We start from the raw sequence: 23,956 nt of genomic DNA on the forward strand, positions 1-23,956 counted from the left end.
TTACGTTAACCTCACCCCCTTCCCAAACGCCCCCCCACCGAGCCCCCCACCCACACCAACTCCAACCTCCCCCATTCCCATCCCCATCTGCGGCCCCATCCCCACCATTGTCCCACTCCTCCCCGCGCTATACGCCCCGGCCATCTGCGGTATTGTCGCCTGCATGGCAACACCCAGCGCGGCTGACAGCGGCGTCGCCGCGTACTGCTGCTGTTGGTGCCGGAACGCGGACCCGTTCATAAGGATGTACAGATCCTTCGTTGGGCGCACTACCGTGCCCACCGCGATGAGCGTGGGCTTTGGAAAGGGGTGCTCCTGCGTTATTGATTTGATGAGTTCCGCGATATTGATCACCAGCTATCCATTCCATCATTAGCAGTTAATTTCCAAAGCTCGGACGAAACTGACAGTGGGGAAGAGGATAGTTACGTTTGTAAACTTATTTGTCTCCTCCCAGAACCTCCTGCGTTCACCCACATCCCCCTCGCGCACCGCCTCCCACTTGACCATCCCCAACCTTCTCGCGGCCTCCGTCCCCGCCACACACAGCGCCGCCACCTCCCGTAGCTTCAGCGCCACCGCCGGATTCGGCACCGACCCCGCCGTGGCCTTGATCTCGCGCTCAATCACCGGCAGCGTCGTCGTCGCGGCCGTCGTCGCCGCCACAAACTTCCCATATAGCGGCTCGTCGCTGTCGAAGCCGCCGTCCACGGCTACCGCTAACCCGGGCGTTGGCGGCGGCTGCAGCATAAACACGTCCTGCCGGGGCGTCGACGGGAGACTCACCACAGAGCTGTTGTTTTTGAGGCGCAGCGGTGGCGGCGGTGGCGCATACAACCGTGCTGTCACCGGCGGCTCCTCGCCGGCGCCGGGCAGCAGCGGCCGCAGCGTCTCATAGCTGTGCTGGATCTCGATGTACGAGCCATACACCATCAGTAGTAGCGTACGGACATACCTTTTCTCCTGGCAGCTCGCGCCGCCCGTTTCCCGGAGGAGGGCCAGCACACGCTTGAACGCCGCGACGCACGCGTAGCAGGCGTCGATGACTTGTGCCTCCTCGTCGGTCTCCTCGAAGGCCTCGAGCGCGCTGACGAGCGTGCCGATGTGGATGTTGGCAGTGTAGAGTGCCGTGTCGATGCTACTTGTGTCGTCCGCGGGGGCGGGGGTGAGGGACTGCACAAACTCCTCGATGGGGCCTTGTAGCGTCGACATTGCGTACAGGATGCCCCGTGCGGCTTCACCGATGCGCGCGGAGGAGACGGACTGCGAGGAGCGTTTATGCTCGGGAAGGCTGGAGAGGCGGCGGAAGCAGGGGAGGGGCCGGTCTGGTGGGCTGCCGCCGCTGCCGCCGCGGACGACGGCAGAGTCGTGGGAGTATCCGCGCTGGTGTTTTGCTTTCTGGAGTTGCAGGTGCTGCTCGTCGACGGTGCGGAGGTGGTGTTGTTGCTCGGTGTGTTTGCCCCGCGTGCCCACCATGCCCATGCGCCGTGTGTTGAGGATCGTGGACTCGGAGTTGCTGCGTGAGCGCTCTGTGGGCGTCTGCGGGAGGGGCTGCAGCGGCCCGGGGGACTTGAGGGCGGCTGGGAGGAGGGCCATCGGGAGGCTTTGCAGGAGTTGTTTGGGGGGCCGTCGTCCGGTGCCCATCGACGCCTTTTTGGCAGCCATGCCAGGGGTGTCACGGAAGGGGGTGATTGTGGGCTCAAATCCTCCCCCGCCGATCATTCCCCCTCCGATCATTCCTCCCCCTCCCCCGCCTCCTCCCCCTCCTCCTCCTCCTACTACTCCGCCTCCTTTCGGTGGCTTGATTATGTCACCGTTTCCGTTTCCGGCGTCTGAGAAGAGGGTTTCGGTGCTTGGTCGTGCTACCAGTGTTCCTGCGGTGCTCAAAAAGTCGTTTTCGCTGCCACTGCATGCATGCACGTTAGCTACCCCCGTACTACCTATCACTTCCCCTCCCCCGCACACTCCCCCTCCTTCCGGTGGAAAGCTCACCTCGGCCCATTCCTCAAAAATCGTTTCAAGTTGTCTAACCACGCGTCCCGGTCCGTCTCTTCGCCATCCAGGTCCAGTACCGCCGCCGGCGGGAACGACAGCGGGTTGTGGTCCAGCTTCAGGATCTTGAGGTCATGCATGTCGCCAATGTAGGCGGGGAGCGTCGTGATCTTGTTTTTCGACATGGAGAGTACCTAGATATAAGCTGGTTAGTTAGAGTCGGGGGAAGCAGCGGGGGGAGGAGAGAGAGAGAGAGAACCTTAAGGTTGACGAGTGTGCCAAAGTCGGCAGGTAGCGCACGGAGTCGATTTCGTGAGACGTCGAGAATCTCGAGTGACGGCAGGCGTGTAAGCTGTCCATCCCCACCACATGCCCAAGCTCAGCTTCTTCTTCTTCTTCTTCTTTGCAAAATCACCATCCCACCTTTCATCCACAACAAATAGAGAAGAGGGGGGTGGAAACTAACCGCAGCAGGGAACTCGCGCAGGAAGTTAGACCGCAGGTTGAGGTATCGCAGTCTCGGGAGGTCCGCAAACTCGTCCGAGAAGCCTGTGAGCTGGTTATGCGCAAGTGCTAGCCTATCCTCATCCCTCATGTCAGCCCTCTTCCCTCTTCCTCTTCCCCCTCTCCTCTTCCCCTCCTGCTCCTCCACCTCCATATCCTCCCCCCTATTCCTACTACTCCTCTCCTCGGACTCCTCCGACTCCACGTCCTACTAACCTCTCAATCTCGCTCTTAACGAGCTCCAGTACCTCCACCGGGATAGCCGCAATGCGCTGATGCGACAAATCGATGGTGACAGGATCTCCGCGGGCGCGCGCGTCGGCGAGGGCGTGCGTCACGAGCGTGATGCAGGACGACTTGTCGAGCGGTGCTGGCATGGGCGGTGGTATGGACGTGGGCATGGTGGTGAATGAGCGGGCGGGAGAGGTGGCGGGGCGGTCGCTCATGTTGCTCGATGGGGGTGTTTCTTGAGATCACGGGGGGAGGGGGAAAGGGTGCTTTAAGATAGAGCAGGTGGATGGGGTTGCTTGTTTTGGTCAGCTTCGAATGGAAGCGCAGAGCGTTGGGTTGGGTATTTTGTTGGTTTTTTTTCTTTTCTTTTCTTCCTTCTTTTTTTTTTTTTGTTGTTTTTGTTTTTTGCACATCCCCCCTCTGTTAGGTTGTGAACTCTTGGGTTGTGACGAGGTAGTGCTTGCTTTTATTTAGAAGCTCCCCGGCCCCCCTCCCTCACCCCCTCCACTCCCTCCGGTATCTAGGAGGCATTCTACTCTATTCAGGGCAACGTTAACCGGGGAATCTCAAAGAAAGCTGTTGACATGTCATGACAAGGGTGCTGGGTAAGTAGTAAGCTTATATAATACAGCAACCACTCCACCCAGCAGCAGACAGAACCCGTAGAAGTAAATCCCCGCGGAGGGGTCTGGGTCTGGCACCCTGGATATCACTCCCTTCCCGTGGTGGGCCGTGGTCCGTGGAGGTTGTGTGTGGGCGTTCGTTCGAAACACACCACGGGAACGGAACAGGAACAGACAGGCACAGGAACGTCCCCCCGGGTAAAGATACCTCTTCCCCGCCGTCTGGAGTTAAAGCACAGTTTATGTACTGAGCTAGAGTAGGCTATGGGGTGGAGTACATAATCTCGTCCCCAGAGCAGTATGATATCTTCAATTGACGACTGCATATGTAAAATACCAATATTGACAATACTGGCGCCGCCAATTGGTCTTGGGCTTCGATCAATGACGTCAAGAGCATGCGACATCCACTTTCGCTTCCTCTCCACGCAAGCCCAGCCAGCCATCCAGCCAGCCAACCAGCCAGCTAACCCATTAAGCGAGGGTTAGGTTTTTGTGGACCGTGCACTGTTGAAACAAAACCAAATCTGATCAAAGCCGTCTCAAGTAGACATCTCTGGTAATAAAGGATAAACAGTTAGTAGATGGATATTTGGTTGAGGCTGAGTGATCTGGGGATACACAGACCCGCCAGAGTGGAGTGGAGAGGCACCGGTGAATGAAACCAATGCCTCCCCATTGGTTTCAGCGTTGTGTGTCCCTTGCATGGTGAAACGCAACGTTATGGCCAGCCCGGTCGGTTGATGAGCAGATATCGATATAGATAGATGGATTGATGGAATTCAGCCTCGGGAGGGAGGTGGTGATTGTTTATAGCTGTCGGGTCGATTAAAGTTTAGCATCCTATGGAACCAGTGTTTGGTTCGCTTCATTAATCTTTAGCAGAGTGTTGGCCAATCATGGGCCAGCTGCAGTTGGAAGCTCGTACCACAGATGCATGCTTTTAACAAACAGAACTGTCAGTCATCAATGCCAAACAATTCTATCTGGGGTGCATACCATACATACATGTATGAACTTCAAATAGATGCAGATGCACTCGGCGAGGGAGTCCATCAACAATTGAGTATGTATTCACCAGATCAAGCGAGTCTGCAACAGCACGGGGGAAACAACAACCGTTGGGATGGTTTATTTTCAGAAGAGGGCACCGGAGAGAACCAACCCGTGCTTTGTGTGCCCTACGTGTACGTACATGTAGGTACTTAGACTCAGGTAACGTGTTCGGTGTCACCCCTTAAGCTTTTGTCTTTGGCAGTGGGCAGAGAGAGCTGTGTAGCACCCATGTTCAGACTTGGTGAATTGCAGAAAGTTATGGCAATTACAGGTATGCACGTGCTTTATCGCGCGCACGGGGAAGCTCAAGAGAATACCGGTATGCCGAAGCCGAGTGACAACTGTTAAACTACATGTATGTACATAGCTTGGCCAAATTTACTGCAGGCCCAGTCCGACAATTGGGAATTAATGATATTTGTTCTCGACCAATCGTTGAGCCTCTCATCTCAATTAAGGCCTGTCATTAGTCACCAGCAACCTGTAACACCCCGCGCTCTTGGGACTTGTTTGGTGGGGCTCAATGCCGTTCTCCCGTCTGCAACCCCGCGTATCTATCAGAACCTCAAGAGAATAAACTTCTTCGCAACAACCACCCATATAAACCACCCCGCCGTGAACCTCCCCCCCCCCCCCCCGCCGCCCCGCCCCGCCCCGCACCCCCTCCCCCCCTCCCCCCGTTCTCCCGTTCTCCCGCCGAGAAGAACACCTCCCGGGCACCTTCAGCTTCAATTCGTAATTGGCATACAGGAACCATATTATAATTCTTGCATTAACAAACTACATAATTCGAATTTCCCTTTCCATTTTTTTTTCCTGTCTCTCACTACTACTGGTGCCCGGGAGAACCGCACAATGAGCTCCTTCCCCGGACCTCCATGTTCACATTGTGTCTAGTGGACGTGTCGACGACCAGGACATATTCCTCCGTGGCTTTGAAATTCTCCAGGTGTCGTCTGTTTATACCATCAATTGAGGACCGTCGGCGCTATTCTTCACCCTCTTCTGCTCCTCCCATTGGCCTTTGCTCTCGACGGCCTACAACCCCGCAATTGCGTGCTCCTGCTGCAATTGCTACTGCTACTACTGCTCCGTGGGCATCATTATCAGGGCGGAATTCTATGGACAATTTCTTCATCGATGCCCTTGTGCGGGCGAGTCTCTGCAAATATCACTCCTCGTCTCTGCCCTCGATTGGGGCCCCCGCGCGCTCACGCACCATCTGCACCATCCGCCGCGTGCCCTCCAGCCCCCACCACAACTTCCCCATCATCGACCTTGTCCCGCGGCCGCCCTTCTCCCCCGAGATCAAGTCCGAACTCAAATCCTTCTCCGACCCCTATTACGACGAGTCCTACGACGATGCCAAGTCCGCCAAAGACGAAGACGAAGACGGCCCGCCCCCCAAACCGTACCCCAACGACCCCAAAGCAGCCGTAAGGCCGCCCCTCCCATGGCACGCCTGCACCACGCCCGAGTCCCACGCCGCCCTCCGCCGCTTCAAGCGCCATCTCGCCGACCCCAAGTGCTCGCACGAAACCCTCTACAGGAGCTACCGCGCCCTGCCCACCCCGCAGATCCTGCACCTGCAGCTCCACCACGTCAACGCCTTCGTCGCCCGCATGATGACCGTCCCGCAGCGCACCGAGCCCGCCATGCTCCGCTACCTGGCCGTCCTCGACGACCTGCGCGCCGCCGCCCTCCCCATCACGCGCGCCGAGTACAACGCCGCCATCTCCTTCGTCGCCCGCTCGTTCGACAGCGTCTCCCTCGACGAGGCAAAGTCCGCCATCCACCTCTGGAAGAAGTCGGAGGGCCTTGCCGGCGTGGCCAGCGACATCACAACATTCAACATCCTCCTCGACATGGCCTCAAAGTCCGACACGCCCGTGCTCGTCGAGTGGATCCTGCGCGAGATCGAGTCCCGCGGCATGGCCCCCGACCGCTTCACGCACACCACCCTCATCACGTACCATGGGCTGCGCGGCGACGGCGAGGGCGTGCGCCTGGCGTATCGCGAGCTTGTGGACGCCGGGGAGATCGTGGACACGGTGGTGCTCAATGCGGTGATGGCGGCGTTCCTGCGCGCGGGGCAGCCGCAGAGCGCCGACTACATCTACGAGAATATGAAGCGGGCGACGCTGGACCCGCCGCACCCGCTGCCGCAGGCGGGCCCCGGCGACTGGGTGGGGAAGCGGAAGTGGGCGAAGGTTTTGAAGGCGGTTGCGGAGAGGCGGCGGCGGATCATCGGCGGGTATATGAAGGATTTCAATGCGTCGCTGGCGCCGGATGTGTATACGTTCAATATGGTGGTGCTGCAGAGCGCAAAGACGGGTGATTATGAGAGGGCTATGGCGCTGTTTAGGGAGATGGACCTGCTAGGGGTGCGGGCGAATGAGACGATTTTTGTGGCGCTGTTGAAGGGCTTTTATTGGTATGGGGGCATGAGCCATACGCCGTGGACGCCTGAGAGACTGGAGGAGGTCGTGGCGTTGGCGTTTGATAAGAAGAGGAACATCTTGATGGAGAAGAGTTTGGCGAAATGGATACTGATGAGTACGGCAAGGGTTTATAATAGCAAGGAGCTTGTTTTGAAGATCTGGCCCAAGATTACGAAGAGGTGGGTGCGGCAAGGCGGTGAGGTGGATCCGGAGACTCGTGAGGTTTTGAAGGGCTTGGTGGGGCACGGCAAAGGTGCATGAGCGGAGTTGCGAAATGTATATAGTAAGTATCTTGCGGCATGTTTATAATTCCTTTTCTTGTAGAATACCTAGAGACTGTATATAAAAAGTGTACAATGAATACCAGATTTCAAGCAAGTCGTATGAGCAAAGAAGGAAGTGAAATTGTTCAGTATCGAAATTAAATATTAGAAGAAAGAGAATCCTATTACACGCCTTCAATCTCGCCAGGGCAGCTCTTTCATCCACCTACTGGCATAGATATATCTAGATAGGAAAGCCTATTCAAGCGTTGAGCATCCACATAGAATTCGAACGTAAGTTGATATTTTCCCCATTTAGTTATTCCAGCTAGTATAGGAGATTCGATGAAAGAAAGATATATACCTCATCTTATCCTCTCTGAAGAAAAATCTACCCCTATATACACCCAAACTACACCTTTCGTAAACCCTCAACCACCAAGTAATGCGTTAACAATAAATACTGGATCATGAACTATCACTCACCCACATTCCACAACCGAGCCATGCAACCAAGAACAAAACCCACACCCGGACGAATACATAGAATTGCAGACCTCAGTCTATGTTCTTAAAGACTATTTTCATCAAGTAACCAGTATTCTCGCCGAAATAACATGCCCGCGGAGCCCCCCCCTTTCATTTACATCTATTCTGCCCCTCGGAGGATTCAGGTCTCCGACACTATCTCATGAGTGGTAGAAAGATCTAGATTTCCATTGAGTCGATCTCCAAGACAGCACCCGGTATTAACCAGCTAGTGGGTAGTCCGTACGACCATAACTATCGGGGAGTGTCAAATAACTTCACGCTCCGCTTTCTCGTTGTGAACGCATATCCCTTAGCTAGGTATAGGCCTTCTCTGTTAATACATGCCGCTGTCAAGCTTTTTTGACCATATATATTGCCAAAAGAACTAAAAACATATAATCCACCTACATCAGGCGCAAGCCACGTCGAATCCGGCCCCTTAGAAGTAATTTCAGATTCGAGTCCTAGTGCACGTTCTGGAGGTGATCATGGTAAACTGAAAATCTCGACCCGGACTATCGAAAGCATCACCCAGACGCACGGAATCACATACTTCCCGAGTTTCTCGATACTGGATAGTATTAGAGCTTTGCTTCTTTGATCTGGTGGTTGAGCTACGATCATGAGATATCACTCGATCTGATGGGGAGAGGACTCCGTGACCACGTTCAAAAATTGGTTGCTTCATTCTTTCATGACGACAGACCAGGTGATTCAAATCCATGACAATGACAGAACCTCCAATCCCGTCGCGACCACTAGTCAGTGTTTACGTATCTGCCTCCCAAACCAAGGTATTGAGAGGGAGAAACTAGGTCCCATGAATAACTCGAGATCCTATAGTAATTAATTAACAATCATAGATACCATACTAAATATCACCAGGTACCTCTAAGGCCTCTAAAGTCCGTATTGGCAGAGTTACTTGTTCAACCTTGTGTGGACATAAATATGATCCCGGAAGAGACTTTGTATCTACCGGGACATTTCGAGTGTTGGTGGTTTTTCAAACCTTGAATTCTTTGCCTATACCGAGATAGGCCACGAATCCAAAGAAAATCAGAGCTATGTGTATATATCTGTCTCTTGAGTTAGCACTCTTAAGTTTTTAGGAATATTTAAACATTATTCCCTCCTACATGCACAAAGCTGTCCTCTAAGGGTCGAGATTTAGGTGCCATGATATTACTCTTCTATTAGCATGAGTCACACTTTTGGCGCCACCAACTTCAGAGGGAGCAGAATATCTGATAGATAGACTAAGAGACGATCACCCCCCGTGATATATGTGATAGTCAGCCCAGGACAAGTGAAATTGATTCAAACCACTCTGGAGTACCTCACTTACCACATATAATTGAGGGAAATTAATGATCAGTCCATGTAGTTTCCACCCTATATACCGCGTAATAGAAATACTATTGCCTCGAGCTCGCCGCTGGTCACCATTGCACCAATTCCATAGAACTCAGAGATGCAGGTCATGTCATTCCATGGAAAGCGTCTGCTTCAACTATGCATTAATGGTAAGATATAAATCCACCCCAATAATTTGAGGGCCTGGCGTCAATGCTGAATGGTAGTTTCCTTGATTGAATTACCATCTGCTTCTTCTTACTGTGACCGAAGGTGTATTGATACTGTGATCTGACTTTAATTTTCAGGGTTTCGAATATAGAATGACCCCCATGCAACCCCGGTGTGTGTTTTGGGGGACCAGCGCCCTGTGCGTATACCAATAAAGTCTCCGGGAAGGCTCCCATATAGGTATTTCTGTTTGTAAACCGAGTCCCGCGCTCGATAAAACCATCGAGAAGTGACATACGTATAGCAGTCAGTGCCGAGAGTATATCCCTAAATTAAATTCAGGGGTGCTTCGATTCCTTCATGTGTTAATATATTTGTTCTTTAATTCCCACTAGAGTAGTGGTATACAGACAAAAGGTCAGGAACTAGCTCTACTCGGTATCCAACAGACGAGTCGTGCATAGAACCGCCCATGAATGTTCTTGGCTAGAAATAATATTTAGACGCCAAGGCCGGTCGGAGGCGCCTAACCGGTTTAGGTATGCTAGTGTTTATGGTGCGAGAGGGACTGTCGCGAAAATGCTGATCCACCAAAAAAGCAAAAGAAATTTGGTGTGGCTTTACTAATAGATCCCGTTATCTCTTAATAGCTCTCTTATACAAAATCTACATAATTCCTCTGCTATAGGGGGGTCGCCATCGACAGCTGAAGGATAGTAGAGGGAGCGCAGCCCTTGACAGCCCTGTACACAATTCATTCATTGGCTCCGGGAAGCAAACACGGAGGAGCCTCACCTTTAACTCGACTCTATGGCCGTAAGAACCAATTAGATACTGCGTTGAACTGGTGTGAACAGGTTAGACAACGTCGCCCCCAAGCCCTCTCGCACCATACTTGTCCTCGCAGACCATGCCGTGGAGACTTAGAGAATCTATGATAGAGTTTCCAAGCGGATCTAATAATATGCAAGAAGAGGTAAAGGTAAACGCTTTTCTTCTTTCAACCTCAATCACAGGATATCACTCGCAAATCGAGATGGACCTGGTCATGCGCTGGTTCTTGAGTTATCCACCAGTAGAAACGATTCATGGTAGTACCGTAGAGGGGAACCGCTTACTGCTCAATTTATATTATATGGACCCTAGTATTATGATTATGGCTGGCCGGACCGGAATTGCAGTCAATTGACTGTTCACGACGAATACTAGTCCTCCGGCATGGAATTTGAGTCAACGCGGATGATCCTGGAGGAAGCATTGGTTGGTGACACCACAGTAATAGTTTTAAACAAAATAGAATTCGATTGAGGGCTATAGGCGGCCTAGTTATACGAATAGATAGATAAGCAGCCTCCCAGAGAGATATAGATCTAGAGACCTATCACACCCATCCGGAAAGAGAAAATGCGAGGGCCCATGAATTTGTCACGCTTGTTACAGCGTGTAGTTTTAGGCATTCGAATACAGCCGATAGAAGTTGTGATTGGAGGCCTCATGCTGTAGGACGCTAGACGTAGAGTCACCTGGATCGAGGCCACGCTGCGTAAACCATACATTTTACCTACACACGCAACCCATCTGCAACCGTGACTACTACAGCGTGACTCTAATCTAATCTCGCGTTACATCTACATCTAAATCTACATCTACCCTCCTCTCCTCATCCCATCGATCCCATCCCATCGATCCCCCACCAGTACCACCCTCCCCGCACCTTGGACCCTTCCTTCCACTCCTTCACCCCTCCTTTACCCCATCCCATCATCCCATCTCCCGCCGCACCCACATCACATTTCCCTCCCACTCCACCACCCCTACCGCGGTTGAAAAGGCAAAAGGGAAAAAGGCAAAACAAAAAAACCGAGTGACAGCCAATGACCCACCAACCCCACGATCGCGCGATGGCCCCCTACGTATACCACAGATTCAAAATATCCCTCTCTTCTACCCGTAGGTAGACGAGTAGAGTACAAGCTATTCGAAATACGCCCGTCAACATCTTAAGATCGAGCTGGCCCCCCTGTAAAGTACCCCAAAGTACTCCCCGCTCCCCACTCCCAGGCCAGACCAGTTAGAGTGCTGTACTGTTGTACCTCCCCACAGTAACAACAACCACCCCCACGTAAAAGCGAGAAAACGTCATCCTCGCTTATCTCACCCGCGCGCCCATTCGCCGCAAAGGAAAAAAAAAAAAAAAAAAGTGGATTACAGCCACAACCAACAGGACTGCTTTCCAAATAGGAAAAGGGCCCACAAATCTGTTTTACAGCAGAGCACAGGAGGCGCTAGTTAGAGTTACCTACAACCTCGGATAATTGTTCAAGCGATGTACAAGTAGATAAGCGCCAACTATTGGGTAGATGTATGTACTCTACATACAGAAATTTAGAGACCGTGGGCCGTGAACATCCGGGGTATGTGCCGATGAGGATTTAAATTTGGCTCTTTATCCGATGCTGAAGTGTGGGGTTCTCCTCTCCCCTGAATTTCTTAAAAATACAGTTTACTTTGCATAGCTACAAGTAGCGAAAGCATTTGATGGGTAATATGGAGTGTTACACAGGATAAGGCACCGTAATAAGTGAGCGAGTGAGTGAAGCAAGAAATTAAGTCCAAAGCACCATTTCAATTCTTTGTATAAATTTTTGGACAAATTGCAATCCAAATCCTCCCAATCTCACTCAGTGAAGCACGCCTAGATGCAAAGAAAAAAAAGAAGAAAAAAAAGGAAAAAGAAAAGCCAAGAAAGAAGAAAGGAGTTCCTTTCATCCTAAGGAAATTATAGAATAAACGCTACGCCATATGAGAGAAGAAAATTAGAAATCACGCAAAACGGGCTTAACACCACCCTTCCAGTCGTCACGCTCGTAGTAGCGGAAAACAAGATCGTAGCCGTCAAGATCATGACGAATCTTGTCAACGCGTCTGTAGCCCTTGATGGCATCCATCCTCGCGTTTCTCTTTGCCGCCGTGGTATCGTAGACACCTCCTCCCTGGGCACGCTCCAAGCTGTTCGGCTGGGCCTCAAACAAGGTGACCGAGAATCTTCCTGGACGGAAAATGCCAACAACGTGCTCCAAGATTTCAGCAGTCTCACGCCCAGATTGGCGTCCTGGCACATTGGTCTCAAACGAAGCGTAAGAGCAGTGGGGTTCCGGCGTGACGTGCACGGTGAAATAATGGGTGGTGGGGATGTTCGGGTCAGGGGACGGGATGACGGCATTGGCCGAGAAGCCGCAAGGGCTAAAGATGTAGGAGTCGACGCAGGCATCAGGGTACTTGGACCGCGGGTATGTGTCATCAAGTCCACAAGCCTTCGAGACGATAGAACCGAGAGCATGACCCTCGCTGGTAAGCTCCTCTGGAAGCTCCTCATCCTCGTCAGATGAGGCCTCCCCGGAATCCTCATGCTGTTGGCGCCTGAATTGACTTGCAGCCAAGGCACTGGCATTAGCAAGGTAAAATTGCTTGGCCTTAGTTTCATCCAAATCCGTCATCAAGACTTCAAGGGTCTCATCGAAAATCCCATTTCCACTTCCCCCATCTCGTCCACCACCGATATTCTTGTACACAATGTCGTTGGCCTCCGGGAAAGTTAGTATTTTTGTCTCTGTGGGTATGTCAAACGGCTCGGCAAGCTCGTTCGTGGGTGTCAGAGGTGGGGAAAGCATGGTTCCTGGGTTGGTCAAGTAGAGGTACCAGTGCTCGCCGTTCATCTTTCCAACCATATAGGCGCTCCCGTTGAGGAACCACTCATCAAGATATTCAACCTCATCCCTCCAACTCTTGTGGGGGTGCATCTGCTTGTCGGGGAACATGAAAGACTTCCTAGAGTAGAAAACACGGTATGGGGTAGCAACGTGGGCTCCGCCGTTGTTGAACCCAGCTTCAGCAGCAATGCGAAGCATCTCCGGAAGACCGTTGAGAAGGGTGGTTGTTCCACAGGTCTTAAGAATAACTTTGTGGGGAAAGACAAACATGCTGCTTTCACTCAAAAGATATGCGTCCACGTTGTCGTTCTTAACAACCGAGAGGACCTTGCACTTGACGATATCCAACATCTGCTCCCATCTCTCTTTGGTGATGTATTTGAGGCCATTTTGGTGGGTAGTGGGTGGGAGCAACTCCGGGGAAGGTGTGAACCAGACTTCGAGAAGCTTCTCTGGGCCTAAAAGAATTCACAGGTTAGTTGATGTAGTCTGCAAAATTAGGAAATTCGACAATTACCCTCGAAAGCATTGGTTGAATCAAGGTCGGCAGTTGCTTCATAGTTGATCGACAGAGCAGTTGCCTTGGAGGTTGAAGGGCTGACCATTGTGAATTATTTGGATGATTATTGGTTGGTATATGACTATACTAGTTCTCGGCAAAGACGATGGATGCGATGTCTTTCTTAAATAGAGGTTGGGTGATGGATGCTCAAATGTGTGGGGGGGATTGAATAGATGGAGAGGCTGTGTTGTGGGGATCTGTCTTTTTTTTCTTTCACTTTAATCCTTTGTAGTCTTTCAATTGGACAGAAAGCTACTTCCGCCCCGCCGTCAAGATGCCGATGCTCTTTCGAGGTACCGGTCGAGCAGACGAGGGGTTAGAGTACTGATGTGGAAATTTAGGGTTGAAGCTAAATGCGGCTGAGGCGAGTAAAGTTTTGCGGTTTTGCGGGAGTCGTGTTATCTGGGCCTAGTAGTGGTGAAAACGACGTCAGTACTGATGTCATTCTTTACGGGATTGAATTTGGGTGAAGAATCATCCGGGCTAGATTATAGGAACATTCAAGGAATTCTATTTGATTTTTCATTGGGCAGTGTGTTTTTTTTCAATCGAATGGGTGGTCTTTCTAGGCGTTCGGGTGATTCTAATGTGGACGGGTATGGATTGCATTGAATCGGAATTGGTATGGGAAACCTACTTCTTTCGTAGAGACAAGAAACGGAGCAGGTCCTTTCGGCTCATAAGAATGAAAAGATCTTGCTCGGTAAGTTTTAGTTTTTGGCTATGTGCAGCCTAGAAACGGAGTCCAGTATGCTCGCCAGAATTGTCGACGAACAGACGTGACTGCCGTTTGTGTGGGTTTATTTGGGAGGGAACGTTGAGGTTGTCGTTGTGAGACAGCTTTGCGGCTCCTTTGGTGATCTCTCTTCTTTCTGTTGTCTTTTAAGAAATCGAAATTTTGCTTGTATTCGGGGGAATCTCCTTCCTCTTGCCAATTAATTGTTGGGTGGGAGTTTTTAGTGGGAATTGATGCGACAAGATGAGGAGCCGGAGGGGAGAGGAAGTCCCGTCTTTTGAATCTTCGGGGAGAAGTGGGGTTCGCGTCAGGTATGGTGGGTTTTTTTTTCTCAGAGGGGGGGGGGAGGGGATGAAGGGGGAGGGGGGTGGGTTAAAAAGCAAAGTCACTACCGCACGAAGAACCCCCAGGCATGGAAAAAATTCTTTTGCTGTCCAGAAAAAAAAAACTCTATCAGAATAGCGAATCCGAACCGCACCCCCAACCATCGCAACCTGCACCACGCGTATAATTGCCCCTTGAACAAGAAATAATGGCAATCATCTCGTCTTGTGCAGCAAATGGAGAATAATTTGCGTTCTCTCTTGTGGACAAAGACTACATATGTAATTTCTGCTTCTCTGCTTGGTTACTACGGTACTGTACCTACTCGCTCATGGGTATTGAATCCTGGGTGCCTCCGTGGCCTGGGCGGGTGCTGTCGTGGAAGAGGCAGGCATGTAACAGTCCCAGTTCCTGACCTAGCCACTCTTGTCTTGGGCTTTTCCGTTTATGCGCTCAAATTCACAACCTCTGCGGGGTTTTTATTTTGGTATTTTATTTTTTGGGTGTTTTTGGTCCCTTTCCGATGATTTTCCCTATTATTTATTGCGCCCCCCCTCCCCCCCAGTTACAGAGGGCACTTACCACCAGTAGTCATCCATGTCGACCCTATCCTTGGACCCTCGATCTTGTAACCGTTCCATGATCAGAGTATGTGTGTTTAGAATCTTGACCAAAACGTTCCCCTCCCTGCACGTAAGCGCAGAGAAGAGATGTAATAACCGAAATTATGATTGTGCCTTATGTCTGATCATCGCAGTGGAAAGTTTTTGCTACGGACCTACTTTTTTGAATTGTTTGTCGGATACATGGCACGATGTATGATAGTTGGAGATGTATGGAAGCCTCTAGATGCTCATTTGCTAGAAACCTCGCATCAGAGACCACAAATTCGTGAAGGTCTGCTGCATCTCTGACGGGGCAAATGAGATGGAAAATGATATCGTGATAGATGGCAGACAGCAGGTAGAGAAGTATTTGAGAAAAGAAGGATCGTCGTGTGTCCAACGAGGTTGTTCCTTTATTCTAATTCGACGCCTCGTAGGTGGGTATCAAACTGGAAACCTTTACCTTCGGTTTCCCCCCGGAACAAGTGCCGTTTTGCAAATCATGACGGCAGCATCTTTTTGTTCTTGCAGAGATCTGCCTAAAAAAGTTTTCGAGTTCCATACGGTGTGCCATTCGGGTGATCGGTTGTTTCTACTGATATCTCGGTTTTTTCCTTGTTCGATCCAAGGTTTCTTCTATCCCAAAGACATGGACCGGCCTTTGTTCTTCTTTGGTCCCTTCTTCTTGATTGCTATTCTATCGTCCATTTTGGCTCAACAGCTCCAAAAAAAAACCAAGAATGTAAGGACAGTTACCTGTCCCCTGACAACTTATCCCATAATCCCTCAACAAACGACAAACCGGATTTGGTACTAGAGATGTGTTGCTTTTCTCCCTCAGCTACTACGCCGGCCGGCGCAAGAGTGCTTCATCTACCGAAATATTGCGTATTGATGCCTGTATCCAGATAGGTTGTTTCCCTACAGAGATCCTTTCAATGACTTTCCAATTATATAACGCATCCTGCACATCTACTCCACTTGGAGTATGATTCTCATGCACGCAATACTGATAGAGTACCAGTACCGGTACAAACTCACATCTTCCCATCTACAGACACACATACAGTCGTGTCCCCCACTATATTACATTAACGCCATGCGTTTTTTCATTTTTCGAAAATCACATGGCCCTATGAGCTGGCAATGCTTGAGGGGAGGGGGTTTTCCCAAGGCCAAAGTTGATCTCGGATAGTATAGCGCGGGAGATGGAGGATAAACCCTGGGTAGTAAAACGCTTGTGGCGTACTAGAGAAAGTTCTTTCTGGATTCCATTAACCCAACGTCTACGCATAATCTGTGCGGGGATGGGTAAAACGGACCTTTAGTCTGGGGAAGTCTCGGGGTAACCTTTTGGAGATGAGGTTTACGATGACTTGTGGGGGAACAAAATTGCGGTTATCCTTGTTACCAGTCGCGGGGTACGGTACTGGCCAGAGATGTTCTTTGGCAGAGGTAGAGTACTAGCTGGTTCACCCGTCACGTCACGTACATACATGTAGTTGCGTTACACAGGGCGGATATGCCTGATTACCTACATACATACCTCACACAGATAATCATGCCCCCTCCTAAGAGACAGATACCTACAGCTAAGATGTCACTTTTCGCTGGTCAAGAAGTAGGTATCGTCAGCTAGCTTATCGTTTGTTGGTCATTAAGTGCATCAATTAACCATCAGCCCGGCCGGCCGTCTCATATTTTCTCCCCGCAAATGGCGAGACTCGAGTTCCACGAGGGGTCTTTCGCACGCCGAGAGCATTGTCCTCAGATATCTGACACATATAAACCCAGTCCCGTCAAGGCTTAGTGTCTCACGTGCTAGACCCCATTGCTCCCGAATTATCGGATGAACCTTAAGGTTTCCTCCTGCCCCACATTACGCAAGACGGTAACGGGACTTAAGAGAGACATCCTCTGCCGTTCGGGGAATAATAGTGTGATTACCCTCCCCGCAGTTTGGTAGGAAACTAAAGACATGTCACACGGTTCAGACTACAACAATCGACTATATCACCATCATCTCAATTTTCTCCCGCCCAAGGTTACTTTGTTTTTTATCTTTCAGCTGAGCTGTCCTTGGCAAGGAAGGAATGAGTAATCGGGGCTATATAACTGAATCTTGATATGGCGCACATGAAAAATAGCAGACATCATAACCTTGTTGGCCACATTAAAATACATATAGTTTCCCTAGGCAACAGCTCAGGCCTCTGCTAGTGGATTCAACAGAGCCCGAAGGGAGAAATAGACTTCGTTGGTGTGGAGGTTACGAAAAGAAGTGCGTATTCAAGCTGTGGTCTAGATAGGCTATGGTCGACTGGAAACATGCATTCAACAAATTCGGCAGGAATAAACCTTTGGTCCCTATATCTTGCGTTATATTCCACCCAGAACCACCCGGAATTCTCAGATGCGCGGCTTCGTGTGGTGAACTATAACTCACCTTGGCCCCGCGGGCCCCGTCGCAATCAATCTTATCCCAACTATCCAGCAGAAATAAAACCATCGACATAAAATTTCTCTTCGATCGTGGCATGCATATCTTGTGACTAAGCTGTTGATCGTCATTGGTTGAATGATGATAGCTGAGTCGAAACAAACCAAACAGCAGACGTATCTGTACTGACCCGGCACTGATGTATGGGTTGGGACAATTATCAAATCAATTTATGAAAACGTTAGCTGAATCACTCTCCCAACCTTTCTATCAATCATTTACAAGTGTCGACGTAACTAACCACCAGGATCATCCTCCAGCTATTAGCACGGGTTCCGTATATTTTCGGCGCAACAAACGATATCAAGGCACAAATCATACGACGTAGCACGCAGGAACTTAAGGCAAGGATAAAGGTTTTCAGCTGTTGCACAATAGTAATAAATGTTTCCAAGTGGTCCGTGTTTTTGTTTGGTTACCAAAAACGGCCGGCCCCGATCCAGAATTCCGGGTACAGTACCAACGAGGAGCAAGGGTTTCTAGGAGCCTGATGGGCTCAAGACGTAGGATTAAAGGCCCGGTCGCCTATGCGAACCCAAAAAGGTGCCTTGCAGCTATTTTCGGCACTAAATACTGTTCCGAGGTCACCATCGCAGCAGAGAGCAATATATCTCTATCATTAGAGCTCCCAGGTACGTTCCTGTGGGATGGATCTACATACTACTGGAGGGATTTTTATACCTTGAATGGCCCTCCTCTCGTCTCCAAACATGGTTTTAAACCAGTTTATTTTATCTTTCATTTATATACCGCCTGGCCGATATACAACCTAGTCATCTCAGCAGCATGTATATACAAGGAAGACAGAGTACGTACATGGTACGACATGGAGAGCTCAACCGCCCGCCTGTCCTATGAAAATCATTGTCAGAAACGAAGCTGCGTACATACACAAAGCGGGCCGCGGCCGGCGTCTCGGTTGGGACTTTTATTTTTTCTTCTTCGATCTATGGTTAAATTCCAGATTTCTCGGTCTTCATATCTCCCGGAAAAACTCTAGCGGAGTAGCTATATGCCGCATGGATGCTTTGCGCCGAGATAGAGTACTCTCTGCTGCAGGTTCTTTAATTTCTTTAAAGGTATCTTTCTATCAATTCTGCCTTTGCCGCAACTAAACACTTCAAGGCGAGGAGTCCGACCCCGGCGGCCAATGAGCTTTGAACAATGATTGTCAATACCAATACCGCCAAAACTCGAAAAATTGGCTATCTCCGTCCAGGGATTACCACTTGAGTGATTGGTTGAATGGCATCGATCTGCACCATAAGTTTCCCGTACAAGTAATTTTGATCTAGCCAATTTTTCGAGTTATGGCGGTAGGTACCAACAAGCATTCTGACCAGTTATTCCTACATAATCTAGCCCAATTGCGGGTCCTCCCTACTCGACTAGGGATTACTTGTAGAGTAAGACAGTGGGGATGCGCATCCAGGCATAAATGAGTAGAGTAACACTGTTGCTCTGATTTAAAGGTATGCATCTACTCTAGGTATTCTACTAATGACTATGCAATTTTCATTTCAGTACTCTAGAAGCGCCATGGGTGCTAACAAGTTTCAGAAGTTGCAGACAGGAAGCTAGGCCTATATGGGGTTCTTGGCAAAGTACGTCGTCAACTTCAGAGGACACGATGCTTCGTAACAGTGGACAGTGGGATCATGTACGTCCCGAGCCAGTGCCGGCCGAGTTCCGAGATATGTCTCAGTAAATTCCGAAAATTAATGAATCACAAGACGCCCAGCGTCACTTTACCCCGATTTAGTAGCGATACGGTAATACCTCACATGGAGTGGGGAAGATAAGGTTCTTACTCTACCCCAGAGCTGAGAATCGCAGCTAATATACATCTGTGTATCCTGGTTATTGAGCCTCATAAGTGCTTCTGGGTATTATCTTTTCTGAGGCGATTCTACAGGCACTCTAGATGGATACCAGTGAAACTATGCATACACTATTCGCAAGGCAAAAGTGCAATAACAGACTGAGTAGTGAGCACACTTAAGTACGAGCGAATTAACAAAATGCATAGCACAGAGAGTACAGTAGAACTCTGATCTACGCACGGCACTGTATCTCGCTATGTGGACCCAGATTAACTATTGGCGGAAATTGCTAGCATTAAACCCAAATACCCCAGAAGCTAGGGTGGTTAAAAAAACAGGAAATTAAATTTTCGTGAAGAAAGGGGATATAATGCTGTTGATCATAAGAGAGCACTTATGCATGGGGTAAATAAGGAATCCCGTTATTCATTTGAGGCGGGAACTCAACCTATGATGATATTTCTATGGATCGTTATTCCTTTCGTAAAGATGCTATGCAGTCTTCCGAAAACACTACAAGCCGAACACTGCTACTATCCGTTTCTAAAGTGATTCGATCCGATCTATGGAAAATTCGGCATATATCTAGCTAGAGAATCTCCATATATCCTACGGCAGTCTATTAATACTATGCCACCATCTTACCTATTACTTGTCAAGTAATATATTAACTCTATTCTCTGCAGATTGCAATCGTACCAACTTTAAAACTAGATAGGCGTCTACCTGCCATCAGCTTTTATGTGATTTCGATCATTACCATATTCAACAAATTCCATCAGGTTACATATATAGGAGGTGCCCTAGAGCCTGATCCGTCATGAACCTTTCAATGGGTATTCCGGTGAGATTTGGTAGCTAACTAAGAAGGCTTCTCCGCGGCGGCAGATCTCACATCAATACTCGCAATTTCACAGCGTTTCCGGACGCAACTGCTATTGCATACACAGAAAAAACCCGCCAAGGCTATCTTTTGTATGGCATGCAATAGTGGTCGCGTCCGGAAACGTCAAAAAACTACGAGTACTTTAGAGTGTGCCACACTAGACATCTCTAGTGATTACCCCAGTATATTGTACGTGGGATCACCCCAAGATATAAATCATGGCATTCTTCTAGAAACGAATAACCTTCGGCAAATCTCCGCCTCAAAATAAGGATACCAGTAGCAAGGCTAATCGCATATATATCCTCCAGTCCCTAATAGAGCCATCGGTTAAGCGGAGAAAAACGTGTGAAGTTCTTTAGGTCGATCACTAATTAACCAACATATATCCTTAGTGCTGACCATCCGGCTTTGGCTTCTAGAACAGTTTTTCTTTGCATTAACTAAGTCGCAAGCCATTCAGCCTTTGGCTACTGAGGCTCCATGGAGTGAGTGGGTAACACAAAGGAAAGGAAAGTGCCGTGCAGGGACCACGATCTTCGATATCCTTGTGGTAAACATAGCGTCATGTCATGTCTCAGCCGTTTTATTCAGGGGTAACAAACAGAAACAGTTCCTGCAGCTGTGCTAACGCTGGGCTTTTTTCCGGACTACTCAGTATGGTATGGCGTAAGTGGGGTTAGGGTTGTTGTGGATCTTTTATAAAAATATGTACATGTTGTCAAGATGTGTGAGTGAGGCTCAGGCAAAGAAGGCTTGTCGATCGTATATAGAAGAGGTAATTGCATTCCAGATAAAATCACAGCGCCCCAAAATATATTAAATCCTAGCGGGGAAAGGGACGAACCTATATAGTACAGTGGCAAGCTACATACGGTAGGTCGTGTAAAAATATATATTAACAAACCAATAACAGAATCTTTTATAATTAGTTAGTTAGACGGGATTATATAAACGAAGTAAATACGTAGTAGTAGCTATGAATAAAGAGAATTGTAGAACCTTGACAAAACAAACAGACTTTGAGAAAATTGAAAACATAGACGAGATGAAGTGAGCCAGTTATGGGCTATAGAGGACAACGACGATAAAGATTACATAACCTCATTAAATCCCGGTTTACCAGGTTTACCAAGGCGTTCAGTAAAAGGTCGTGAAAACAGGCGTTGCAGCGGGGCGATTTTTCACGACCTTTTATTGAACGCCCAAGTACATGACAAAGAATACCAAATTCATGTAAGATGAAGATACATGCACTTAATATATATACGGTAAGTATACAAATGAAGTAAATTAAGATCAGTACGAGAATATTCCAAGTCATCTATACAGTGAGAAAATAACGTAGACCATGAAGAGAAAGTAATATTATGCTGAAAGCCTAGTGTATGCATACCGTATATGTATACGTGCTTAAGTGCCCGAATTCAAAACAAAGATCAGGGAAGAAATCAAGACCTTCACCGCAAGATTACCACCTTCCTGTTCCTAAATGTAGGGAAAGACTGGAGACATGCAATGTAAGTATTTACATATGTAGTATGGACTTGTGGAGTGATACTAAAGCGCGGGAAACGCCAGGGTTACAAGTTTGCAAAGGCCACATCGTGTCAATACTTCATGTCATTTTCTTTCAGGGTATGTATGGTATTTAGCTGACTGTACTTCACGAATGTAAATTATTCTCATGCCTCATATCTACTAACGCCTCTAGAAATACATGTATGTACCTATGAGAATATTATCGTTTTATGACTATGTGGGTACTGTGTATTTTTGAGTCCTATATTTATATCTCCTTCATTATGCAAGAATGTGCTGAATAAATATGTCAAGTATCGCATACGCTTAGTCTTTCCCGAACGCCAATTTGAGCCCTTCGAGTGATATTCCATGATTAAATTTACCGATCTCTCTCACCCGCTGTCAGCACATATGTCCACTGTAAAAATGACCACACTAGTCTCACTCCCAGACCGTATCCATGCGGCTTGTATGTATTGGTACCAATAAAGCAGTCTGGGCCGGGATGTGAGAATAATTAAACACCGACCCCATGGCCCACTGCATTCAACCCGCACTCCACCCCCCCCCCCCCCCCCCCGCGGCGGGAAAGGTTCCACATTATGCTCTTTGACTGCCATTATCCATCTATTGCGTTCCAACTTTACCATCATTTAAACTTAGCTCATTCCCTTATACGTGTGGAGGTCTCTAAAACAAATGAACACCACCGATCGTGAACCACAGAACATCCAACTCGGTAGAGGCGATCATACACCAAAGTCAAAAACAGAGGCGGAGCCCCGACCAATATTCACATAGAGATGGATGCCGAGATTTTGAGCACGACACTACGTATCCCCTCGACATTGTATTGATGGTGGATCGTCTATTTGATTGCCTTGGCTTGGTTGCTTCGCGATCAAATTGTCCCTCGCCCCTGAATCATAAGACGGGCAAAGGGTTAATTAATCCCCCACCTCTCAAAAAGTCGAGACAATCTGATCGTAGCTAGCGGCTTAAATATATTCCGATAACAATCTGGCACGGTAAATCTTGCTTCAGATTCTCAAAAACGGCTATATTACAGGAGTTATTCCAGATATCCATCAGCTCCGGGCCTGGTATTGATGAAGGATAAAGTTTGTAAGTTGTCCCCCCTCTAGCCTTACGATAAATGCGGCACAGATATCGGTCACAAACTCTCACTCGGCCCTCTCAGCCAGCCCTAGCCCTGCAATTGCGCAACCTAATCTCCCCCTGCTCTTCCCCACATTTACGGCATCTCCCGATATTGCCGGTTTGAAACAGGGGTCAAAGTGCAAAGTGCAAGAACAAGATGGAGGATAAGGCGATAAGGATGACGCGAGATGCAATCTTCGGCACCTGACTACTTAGCAAAGATATGCTCAGTTATACTCTCTAATCTAATTTTCCATATTCGAAAAATTAAAAATTTATAGCGAACAAATCCGCTAATTCGTTCGCTCTGGCCGTAGTCATTCTTTAATTCGATAGGGCAAAAATTAAGGTAGAAAAAACAACGCCCGAAAAGCAAACGCCAATTTGGACCTATCCAAAGCAAAGCAGAATATTCTGACCACATCACAAGCATTTTCAGTACTTCCAGACACAAAACTGTCCTCTAATTTCGATCGGGGCCACACAAAACACAATTGATTACCGTAGGTAGTTTTCCTTCGCTGTGTGAAAGGTTTTGGTAGATAGAGTATAGTTACTAGCTAATCTCTCACCACAAAAAAAAAAAAAAGAAAAAAAAAAAAAAAAAGGTCCAACTACATAACCGACAATTAGGTAGTAGTAATAGGTGAAGGTGTATGATGATGTTACCGCTGTGCTGTTGATGGCGATGACTTTTTCAAGCGTTCCAGATTTTCATGTTTAGTTTTCAGGATTTTAACTCTTTTTATCCAGGCGGGAAGGGAGAAGAAAACGACAAAATGATTTTCCCCGCAGATGAAATAAACCCCAAAGAAAATATGAAAAGAAAAGAAAAGAGAAGAAAAAAAGAGACCCATCGCCATACACAAAAAGAGTCAAGAACACCTTCCCTACTACCAGAAACCCCCGAGCCCAAAACTCACCCTATGATAGGCAGATGAACTAAAGGGCCCGGTT

The 23,956-nt window shown here is 48.6% G+C and overlaps 4 protein-coding genes across 4 annotated transcripts; 1 reads left to right on the forward strand and 3 right to left on the reverse strand.

Annotated features, from left to right (window-relative positions):
• On the reverse strand, positions 1-2,942 carry H6S33_003779 (uncharacterized protein; the record flags this gene model as incomplete). The annotated part of the gene is made up of 6 exons (XM_044835533.1): positions 1-357; positions 430-1,906; positions 1,993-2,186; positions 2,252-2,344; positions 2,459-2,704; positions 2,745-2,942. The coding sequence occupies 6 exons, from the start codon at positions 2,940-2,942 to the stop codon at positions 1-3; spliced, it is 2,565 nt and encodes an 854-aa protein (XP_044691313.1).
• Positions 2,943-5,284: 2,342 nt separating this feature from the next.
• Positions 5,285-7,108, forward strand: H6S33_003780 (uncharacterized protein; the record flags this gene model as incomplete). The annotated part of the gene is made up of 1 exon (XM_044835535.1): positions 5,285-7,108. The coding sequence occupies one exon, from the start codon at positions 5,285-5,287 to the stop codon at positions 7,106-7,108; it is 1,824 nt and encodes a 607-aa protein (XP_044691314.1).
• Positions 7,109-11,984: 4,876 nt separating this feature from the next.
• On the reverse strand, positions 11,985-13,483 carry H6S33_003781 (uncharacterized protein; the record flags this gene model as incomplete). The annotated part of the gene is made up of 2 exons (XM_044835536.1): positions 11,985-13,336; positions 13,396-13,483. 2 exons carry the CDS (start codon positions 13,481-13,483, stop codon positions 11,985-11,987), a joined length of 1,440 nt encoding a protein of 479 aa, XP_044691315.1.
• Positions 13,484-15,741: 2,258 nt separating this feature from the next.
• On the reverse strand, positions 15,742-16,668 carry H6S33_003782 (uncharacterized protein; the record flags this gene model as incomplete). The annotated part of the gene is made up of 6 exons (XM_044835537.1): positions 15,742-15,802; positions 15,862-15,918; positions 16,233-16,365; positions 16,428-16,455; positions 16,517-16,572; positions 16,644-16,668. The coding sequence occupies 6 exons, from the start codon at positions 16,666-16,668 to the stop codon at positions 15,742-15,744; spliced, it is 360 nt and encodes a 119-aa protein (XP_044691316.1).
• Positions 16,669-23,956: the final 7,288 nt, after the last annotated feature.

Source organism: Morchella sextelata, assembly GCF_020137385.1.
Source record: "Morchella sextelata strain SCLS chromosome Unknown scls_16, whole genome shotgun sequence".
NCBI lineage: Eukaryota > Fungi > Ascomycota > Pezizomycetes > Pezizales > Morchellaceae > Morchella > Morchella sextelata.